The 10,164-nt window shown below is 28.4% G+C and overlaps 2 protein-coding genes across 2 annotated transcripts; both read left to right on the top strand.

The window, feature by feature from the left end:
- Positions 1 to 3,923: 3,923 nt before the first annotated feature.
- On the top strand, positions 3,924 to 4,474 carry LOC8265915 (protein NIM1-INTERACTING 1). The gene has a single exon (XM_002515176.3). It carries the CDS (start codon positions 4,028 to 4,030, stop codon positions 4,373 to 4,375), a length of 348 nt encoding a protein of 115 aa, XP_002515222.2. The 5' UTR covers positions 3,924 to 4,027; the 3' UTR covers positions 4,376 to 4,474.
- A 3,493-nt stretch (positions 4,475 to 7,967) lies between these two features.
- On the top strand, positions 7,968 to 9,018 carry LOC112534111. Its single transcript, XM_025156692.2, has one exon. The coding sequence runs from the start codon at positions 8,509 to 8,511 to the stop codon at positions 8,941 to 8,943; it is 435 nt and encodes a 144-aa protein (XP_025012460.1). The 5' UTR covers positions 7,968 to 8,508; the 3' UTR covers positions 8,944 to 9,018.
- Positions 9,019 to 10,164: the final 1,146 nt, after the last annotated feature.

Genomic DNA, 10,164 nt, shown 5'->3' with positions numbered 1-10,164 from the left:
CATATAATCTTTTTTTAAGAAAATAGTAACCTGTAATTTTAAATTACCAAATAAAATAGAGTTTGCTAAAGTAACGTAAGATAGTTTTAAAATTCATACACTCTTAAAATATATTAAAAGTTAGTTTAATTTGTGAAAAGAAATATAAAGATAATTGTCATTTTTTATAATTCACCGATAAATTTCGCGATTACGAAAAGATCTAAAATTTTTCATAAATCATTAAATTTTTTAAAAGTTATCATTTTTTTTGCAACATCATTCATTTTTTTACAATTAGTTTCACTTACAAAAGATTAGTGTAATTTGTGATAATATATGAAGATGATTGTCATTTTTTATAATTTAGCAATATATTTTTCAATTATGAAAAATTTAATATTTTTCAAAAATTTATCAATTTTTTTTATAAATTATTAAATTTCATAAAATTTATCATTTTTTTTGTAACGTTATTCTTTTTTGTAACCAATAATATTTATAAAAAATTAATATAATTCGTAAAAAATATGAAGAAGATTGTCTTTTTTCGTAATTTAGTAATATATTTTGCGATGACGAAAAATTTAGTATTTTTTGTAAATCATTAATTTTCATAAAAGTAATCATTTTTTCGTAATATCAATTATTTTTTTGCAACTAGTAACGCTTACGAAAAATTAGTATAATTTGAGAAAAATATGGAAAAAAATTGTCATTTTTTGAAATTTAACAATATATTGTGCGATTACTAAAAATTTAGCATTTTTCGTAAATTTGTCCATTTTTTAAAAATTGTTAAATCTTACAAAAGTAATTTTTTTTGTAATATCATTTCTTTTTTTACAATTAGTAACACTTACGAAAAATTAATATATTTGTGAAAAAAATATAAAAAATTATAATTTTCATAAAATATTAATTATTTTTATAATTAAAAAATTATAAAGAGTTTAACAGATTACCAGCCATTTTTATTTATAAAATTTAAAAAATAAAATTTAAGCTAATTAAAAATTTAATTGTGTTTAAAATAAAATAAAATAATTTTATTTTAAATAAAATCAGGCTAAAAAGCACTTAAAGATTATTATTTTTATTTCTGTTTATATCTTGCTTCTTCAAGAAGCAGATAATCCCTAATAAAATCAAATCAACGACATAGATTGGATGCAACTGGAACAACGATAGACACAAAGCTGAGCCGGAGAAAGGCGAATTATGGTTAGGCCCTTTCTTTTTGTTCTTTTCTTTTGGCTACATACAGTTGGGCCCTCACATACCAACGTAATTAATTAATGACTAGGTTCCATTATGAGATTATTTTATCATTCTTTTCACCATAAAATCATATTGGCAATAACTTTTTTTTATTAAAAATAAAAATTCAAAAACTTAATGTAGATGTAATTAATGTTTTCATGTATTACCTTACCATTTTGAGATAATTTATGTATATATTTTAGTACACTAATCTCTACAGAGATTTATATAGAAGATAACTCTTATATATATATATATATCTCTCTCTCTATAAGGACCTAATAAAAGAGGGGAGTTTTCTCCTACATGCTCTCTACACCTGCTACCATTATTCTTTCCATAATTTTCTACAGTTTTCCATAAACATATAGTTTTAGTTTTTATTACTCTTTTTAGGATCTAAGGAGCTTTTTCAAGAAGTTGAGAATGATGACCAATCTTCTTCATACTTAAAGAAATTCTTGATCTAGAAGGAGTTTTTACGTTTTTATGTCTTTTTATTTGATACTATGATCATTGAGTTAAATATGTTAGGCTAGTTTTCATAAGTGTTTAGTTTAGCCTTTTTACTTTTGTATGAACCTTATTATTTATTTATTTAATGAATGATTTCTTTACTTTCATATCTTTATTAGTTTCAGTTATATTTGTTAATTAACCATCATATTAATTTAGCAATAATAATTGTTATGAACATATTTAGGTTAAAAGTATTAGAAACATCATATTTACTTTAATCTATGTTGGTATAAGAAACCTAGGTTGCATCATTAGCTTGAGTGATTTAGGAAAAAAGACACACCACCATCTCATTCATTAGATCTAGGCTTAAAATAAAGAAGGAGATTACTAAGTAAATGGCTAGACTAAATATTATCTTTAGCATATAGTTTTAGATCATAAGCATTTGCATTTATATTACATATTTGTTTATTATTTAGTTACTTTACTTTATGAATATTATCCTCTTAACATACTAATTTAGAGTGTTTAGATTTACTTTTATTGCTTTGTGTTGATAATTAGTCTTTATAATAATTGACCTCATAGTTTATTGAGAGATCGACCTCGCGGTGAACTTACCTTTACTATAGAAACGGTTTGTGCCCTTGCGAGTACTAAAAATGGCATATCATTAAATATAGAATCTAATTAATAAAATTGGGTTTAGAGTTGACTAATTTTAAAATAATTATAATTAATTATCTAATCGGTTAGATTTTAACTCTTATAAATTATTTATATCTTTAAATTTGTTAAGTAACATGAGATCTCTAATATTCTCTCTCAAGTGCAACTGCAATTTAAATTTAACGTCTTATTGTCACTTAAAATTAACATTATTTTAAAAAATTAAAAAGTTAAGACTAGATTTGCTCTATTAGATATTGAATTAATTATAAAATAAAAGTTAAGTGAATGGATAGTGTATAGTTCAACTAACTAATAGAATTGAAAGTTATAGTTATATCTTAACTTTATAAATTATTTATGTTCTTTTTCACTTTTAGTATATCTAATTTTATAATTAATGTAGAATATCTAATACAAAAGGCCTATCATAATTCCTTATTTATAATATTTTAAATCTACTAATGACATAGATCTCGAAAAATATTGAAGGCTTGTGATAAAGGTTGCGTTGATGGTTGAGTGAAGAATTGCATCCTACTTTTAATATAATTTCTTAGCTTTTAAGGTTCACTTTGTAAACATTGCGTATAGCTAACAACCAAGTAAAAGATACACTGGCGTTTTAGGGAAGTAAACAAGTAAAGCTACCTCACCAATTATTCTGAATACACATGAAATTAATTCAATCTTAATCGAGTCAAATTATTTAAGTAATTTTATAGGTTGAATTCAACTTCTATAATACTTCGCTATATAAATTCATGAGTTTAATTAAATTTTTATTATTATATGATTTTATTATTTTTATACTAATTAAGTTTAATTTGAAATTTAAGAATTAGGCTCAATTGAGTTTGATTTTTTTATATAAATTAATTGAATTGAATTTAAATAAAATTGAGTACATAAAATGTAGAGCGACCCTAAAATTTTAAAAATAATGCTTGATAATATGCTTTCATTCTAAATTTTGAATCATATCAAATTTTAATCCAATAATGTTTTACTCGATTTGATAATATCCATTTTTGACGTTGCTCATTTCTTTTAGGTTTAATTATCAATTAAATCCTGAATTTTATACTTCTTAACAATTTTATCCAATTGTTTAAAAACTTTAAAAAGTCCAATTTTATACAATTTTATGCTTTCATTCTTAACAATTTTCAGTTGGCAAGTCATTCCTCCTGCTAATTAATAATTATAACAAAAGTCCAAATTAGGATGCTTTCGTAAGTGGTCAAAATAATTGACATGGCGCATCCTATGATTAGACTAAGAAGAAAGAGAACGCAAGAGTACAGGCAAGGCAGCCTTAGCTGATATCATCTATTCTACGTCACCAGATTACGCTAACGTTACGTTATACTGCCCGTATTCTTCCTTACGTATCCATGCTGACGTTGCCCAAACCTAACCCATCGATTCCCCAGTTTTCCTACCCAAAAGGTCTTCACACATTACATCCTCTGTAGTCTATTCAAGCCGGCAGGGCAGTTTCGTCTTTCTCCACAACTTGAAAATCACAGTCCCTATAAATTGCCCCGTTCAGGAATTCAAGAAAACAAACAAGCAAACACCATCTAGAAAGTTGATATATTTAACGCGTCATTTCCTTCTGTTTTCTATTCCTTTTCTTGTAATCAGGAAAATGGAGAATGGGAAAATAACTGATGAGGGCAGTGTCTGCAATGCTGATGAAGACGATGAACAGGAAGACCAGAAGGTGGAGGAGTTTTTTGCCTTAATTCGGAGGATCCGGGAAGCTCGAAACAGAAGAAAGGATGAAGTGCAAGAAGAGGAGAAGAGGAAAAACAAGATTAGAAGGTTAAATGAAGAACATCCCAGTTGGGTTCCCTCTTTTGAATGGGAAGATTTCACTGAGGAAATTCAGTTCAGATCAAGGCCTCCTGTGATCTTCCCTCGTCCCTGTAACCAGAAACAAGAAAAGAAACAACCAGAGAAAGACGGTGGTTTAGATCTTAAACTCACCCTGTAATATATAAATCTGTTCTTGTTCCTTAATTTAGTTAAGAGCAGTAATGGGTTGATGATAACATTCCTCTAAAATATAGTTTAATCTATTTTATTTTATGAATCTAACATTCTTCTTGTATAATACAATATTGCAGAATGACGTTAACTAACATTTTTGTGTTAGCCATCATTTTAATTAATTAAGAATCAACCTGCGATCGAGGTTGACGACAGAAATTTCAAAATAGATAACGATTGTTACAGAATGAAAAAGAAAATTAAGAAACAGGTAATAATAATATATAATAATTCATTATATATAAAAATCTGAAAATATAATTTATTATCCATATTTTATATGCATTAAAATCTTCTACAATATTACTCTATAGGGTAAAAATAAATTCTATATCATAATAAATTATAAATTTTTTAAATTTTATTTTTTAGTGATTTATTCAGATTAAAAAAGTTTTTAATAGAATTAATTATATAAAAAAACCAGCTAAATTAGACTAATTTATTCTTGTATTGTTATTAATTATTACATCTATTCTGATATAAAAATCAAATAGAAAAAGTTAATATTATATTAAATATATAAAAATAATAAATATATAAAATTTTTAATTTCAAAATAGAAATAACTAATAAAAAAATAAATATATACTAATTATTTATTAATTTAATATATAGACAATAACAAATATTTATAATTAGGAAATAATTTCTAACTGGACAGAATTACTTATTACGGTTAGGAATGGGCGGTCAGAAATGTGTAGGGTCGATTTTGGCAAATAATTGTTAGGGGCCATGTGCATGATGAAATATTTCTGGTATGCCGTCAGTTTTGAACAGCAAGCAACATTGCTTCTCCTCTTGTTTGTTGCCAGGTTGTGGCGTGGGGACATGTATCAGCTACACAGAATTACTAGTGGGTGTTTTCTCTTAATCAGAAACATATGTGGGTCTTTTTTATCTGAATTATTTGTGGGCTAAGAGTGCACTTGAGACTGAGGATTTTATAAATCTTTCTTTCCAGTACCGCATGATTAGCTTGATCTTATACAGCTACCATAAGTTAAAACCCAAGTATGAAAAACTGTTGGAAGAGTAAGGAAACGATTGTCCTCAACCCAAGTGCAGTAGAGATACCAGGGTGATGATAATAAGTGTGTAAAAAGGTAGAGATGCTACTTAATTTGCCCCTTTGTGGAATTACATTATTCCTTTTCCACCTCATATTATTTAAACTGATTTATCTTTCAGTTCACAAGAATATAACTGTATTCACTATGTAATACTGTAATTTGAAATTTAATAATTTTTAATTTCATTATTCGACTATCGATTGTAATAAAAAAATTAATATTCTAACGAGATCAATCTAATGGACATTATTAAATTATTTTCACTAGTAATATAGTATAATGGAGATTTTTTTGACTCTGGTGTTAAGAGCTAGCGAATAGTTACTTATTTCCAGACGGTTAATTTTATCTGTTTGATAAACTAATGGAAGAATCAGCAAATTGATAATAAACAAGCTATCAAATACCACTCTTTTCCTGTCGGGAGCTGGTGATTACCTCTCCATTCACTCTTCTTTTTTCTACTCTCTTATTTCGATAGATATTGCTTTATCATCTTGATGAAAATATTACATGGGGTTAATTTTCTGATCTCTTTTTTCTCTCACACTTTTTCTCTCCTAATTTTCTCCTCCCTCACCACCCACTTTTTTCCCAAACAAAGGGGACTTAAATTTCTTCACCGCATCAGTGGCTATCGATGTTTATTAGTGTCATTTTGTTACACCCCATCATGACTTCAAAGCTGCAACATGTAACTAACTTGATCCTTTTAATAACGAGCAGGAGTAAATTAAAGGACAAATAAGAAATATTTTATTACTTTTTCTGTATTGATGAGATAAATTTGAGTGAAATCTATAAAGTGTGTGTTGTATATTTGACTGATACCCATAAAATGTTTGTTAAAATGTTTAAAAGAGATTGAATTTTGAAAAAGAAGAGAAAAAAAAAGGTGGGGATGTGCTATTTTATATTTTATATATTATTTAGTTTAGTAAAAAATAGAAATCAAATTAATCATTGTTGATACTAATAATAATACTTAATTATAGTTAAAACGTTTAATTTGTATTGTATGCGATAAAAATATAAAAAATAATATTAGAATGAATGAAAAATTATTAGTTCATTTGTTTGACAGTTTATAATCAATTGGACTTGATTGATACATAAATAAACTTTTCATTCCTTATAAGAAAGGGGAGAACGAGTGATTCCCATCAATAGATAATCTCATTCCGATTTTAGAATAATTTTTCATAAATTAAACACCAATAATAAAAATTACACTCAATGTTCTACAAACCAAATGACCCCTAAATATAAAGTGCCTAATGGGTACTTGACAAAATCAGCTAGTACTAATTTGATTGAGGAAAAAAGTTTTTCAAATACTAAAATAGAAAAGAATTTAAAAATCAAGGATGCCAAATTTGCAATAATCCCAAAACTGAATTGAGAATAAGAGGGAGGTGATAAAGAGGTTGGGCCAGGCTAATCAATTGTTTGAGAATAGCAGAGAAGCTGCAGATGTGCAAAATTGATAGCGTGCGGGTGTGAGTCTCATAATTCTTTATTCCCAAACAAGGCAGTAGTCTAATTCCATGTCTTTGTGGGAGAATATTGCACGATTTTAGAAGGTACAGAGAGAGTCTTCCACTCACGACACTCGTAAAGATAAATTTACAAAAAGTATTTCTGCACATAAAAGCATATGGCAATTAAAAAGTACTAATACAAACGCCCCTGATTTTCTTGTGCGGGCTCTCTGATTATTCTGGAGGCGGACTCCAATGGAAATTCTATTATCATTATGACACAGATTAATGTTCTTTCGCATTTGGTGAATGAATATCAGGATCACATATGTATTTGCACCATTAAGATCTAAAAATAAATTGTTGAAATATAATATCTCTTAATTATATGGTCACTTTTTAAAAATTAAGAAAAAGTTATTTGAGAATATATATAGAAAGAATATTTTGATTTACTCTGACTGTATATAACAATTATTAGTCCAACAATACATATATTAAATACTTATTGAATTTTAAATACATGTAACTCTGTTATTACTCAAATTTAAAACATTCAAAGTATAGAAATACTATTAGAGCAAGCAAGAATGTAAAACAGAAGAAGAAGAAGACTAAGTCGCTAATAAGGATTCATCACTAAATGAGCCTCCTTATATTGACCGGCTTCAATTGTTAAAGTTTGTTTGTGGATTAAGTTGCTTCTGATATTCTGTCCATGCTAACAATGAGTCCATTCTCAAAACCTGCCGAGTTCTCATCCGCCATATTAGTTGGGCTATCTTCAACAAATAGGCTGAGCCTATCATATTTTGGGCTAAGCTCCTTAGAACAGTAGAAAGTGGGTAGATAAACTAGACAAAGAGAATCTAAGCTTATGTCATATTCATGCTTAACGTATAGTTTAATCCTTACTTTAACTTAAAAACATGTCGTTTTTCTTGCACTTTCTAAGAGACTGTTTAGAAGGCGACGGCCATTGCTCGTTAGGTGGGTCACCAAAGTCACACTTCCACTGCTTTTCTGGGTAAAATACACGCATCTTATTGTCTCGAATCCCTTTTTCTTTTCTCCTCCTTGAGTACTAAAAAATACCTATAATTTATCCTTTTTACAGGTTAATACAGTGATTGGGCTCTGAAAGTGGCAAATTTTAGTGTACTAGGAGTGCTGTATAACAAGCTAAATTTATTATTTTGTTTTTATTTTTTTATCTGTTATTTTATTTGTTAATATACAACAAAAACATGACATATACTTCTGACTGGGGATTCGTATTCATACTGAAATTATATGATGGTGATATAACCATTAATTTAAGTTGCCCAGAATAACCAATGAAAATCCAATGTAGCTGTTGTCGTGAGGGGTATTTTAAAGGCTATGTTGGTCAGTTCAAGCGTTAATTAAATTAAAAGGTTGTTTCCTAGTAACATTTTGCACCAACTTCTTGGTCTTTATTTAATGTTGGCCAAAGTCCATTGTCTATAGTCTTCGCTTTACTACATTATGAAAATCATATGTATTTGAGACTAAAGTACAAACAACTCGTTAATGAAATGATGAAGAAAAGAAAGAATACTGAGTTAGAAAGAAGGGAGAGGGGGGCCATTGGTGAAGAAGATGTAGAGGATGAGGAGAAGAAGATCAATATGTTCTATAGCATAATTAGAAATCTTCGAGATGCTCAGAATCAAATGTTGGTTACCGGATTAAGCAATCCGAAGGAGAAAGCAAAAGGTAAAGAAAACGTAAAACAAAGAGAAATGAAATCATCATCAGATTCAAGTTGGACCCCGTCCTTCACATGGGAAGATTTTGCAGCAGATCATGCACGTTTGAAAGGCAATACTAGTGATAATAATGATATAGTCATGGTTCCTACTTCTTCTAAGGATCAAGAACAACCCAAAACAGAAAAACCTGATGATTTAGATCTCAATCTCTCACTTTAATGTGTTTTGTTCAAGGTAACTAGCTATTAAGTATTTACATTTATTTGTTCCAAGAAACCTAAAACACTTCGTTTACCTAAGCCTTATCTTTTTCCCTTTCTTTTAATTTGCTCTCCTCTTCTTATACTGTTCTTCGATTTGACTATATATATATATATGATAGCAGAAGGTTAAGCAGACTCTTTTTTCTTTTAAAAAAAAAAGAAGAAGTTTATATGGACCTGGTTTATTGTCATTTAATCTTTTACATGTTATAGTACAGTTAGGAAATATTACACATACTGACATATATCTGCAGGTTATGAGTGTGGCATTTATGGTAAATTGTTTTAGATTCAGTGATTGTCTGTTCTTAAAAGAAAAAAAGTAAAACACAGTTGGGTGGATTGTCAATTCCCAAGCATCTTCGTTCTTTGCCACATCTTAGAAAGAAATCATATGTTTGGCTATTGTCATATATAGTTTTCTTGATGGAACCTCTGGACCAAATTCTTCTACCATATCTTATGTGTCAAAAACTGATTGATTTTAATGTATAAAAGAAACATAAAGTAAGACTAAGTAAATATTTTCTTATATTTATTCCTGTTTTCTTTAATAGTATCATTTTCGTGCTCCTGGAAAAAGGGTGATCCAGACAACTGAATCACCCAAGTTTCACAAAACTGGTTCGCTTTCAACCTCAAAAACCAAATATACTAGATAATAAAGTAAGAAGCTCACGTGGCTATGGTCAACTCCATTGTCAAGTCTGCACTCATTTATGATCGGATAGGAATGAAATGGCATTATGTTTTGGAATGTATCAGTGAATTATAAACACAAGACAAAGATACTGAAATTATTAGAAAGAGACCTAACCTTCATAAACCATAATAAAGACAGACGTGCTGCCACAACACAAAAGGATGCTATAAAAAGAAGTAACACATATCTTCAATCTCATTGGCCTTTTTTTCCTATGCCATAAAAGCAGCAAAACGCCGAACCCTGTTCACCAAAATTCCTCTTTGCAATTGAGAATTTGTAGGTCCTATATGTCTCTTCTTCTTCTTCTTCTGTCCACTCGAGAGCTTGATGGCAAAAATTTATGACCACAACTTTTATTTTCTTTTTCTTTTCTTTTTTAGAGCTAGCTGTTCTAAAACTAAAAACATGCTTTTATTGAAGAGCTGACCTTTGAGTTGGATCCTTATGAATGAAATGCAAACAAAAAACAGA

This window comes from Ricinus communis, chromosome 1 (assembly GCF_019578655.1).
Source record: "Ricinus communis isolate WT05 ecotype wild-type chromosome 1, ASM1957865v1, whole genome shotgun sequence".
In the NCBI taxonomy this organism is placed as follows: Eukaryota; Viridiplantae; Streptophyta; class Magnoliopsida; order Malpighiales; family Euphorbiaceae; genus Ricinus; species Ricinus communis.
This window is presented reverse-complemented; position numbering and strand designations above follow the sequence as displayed.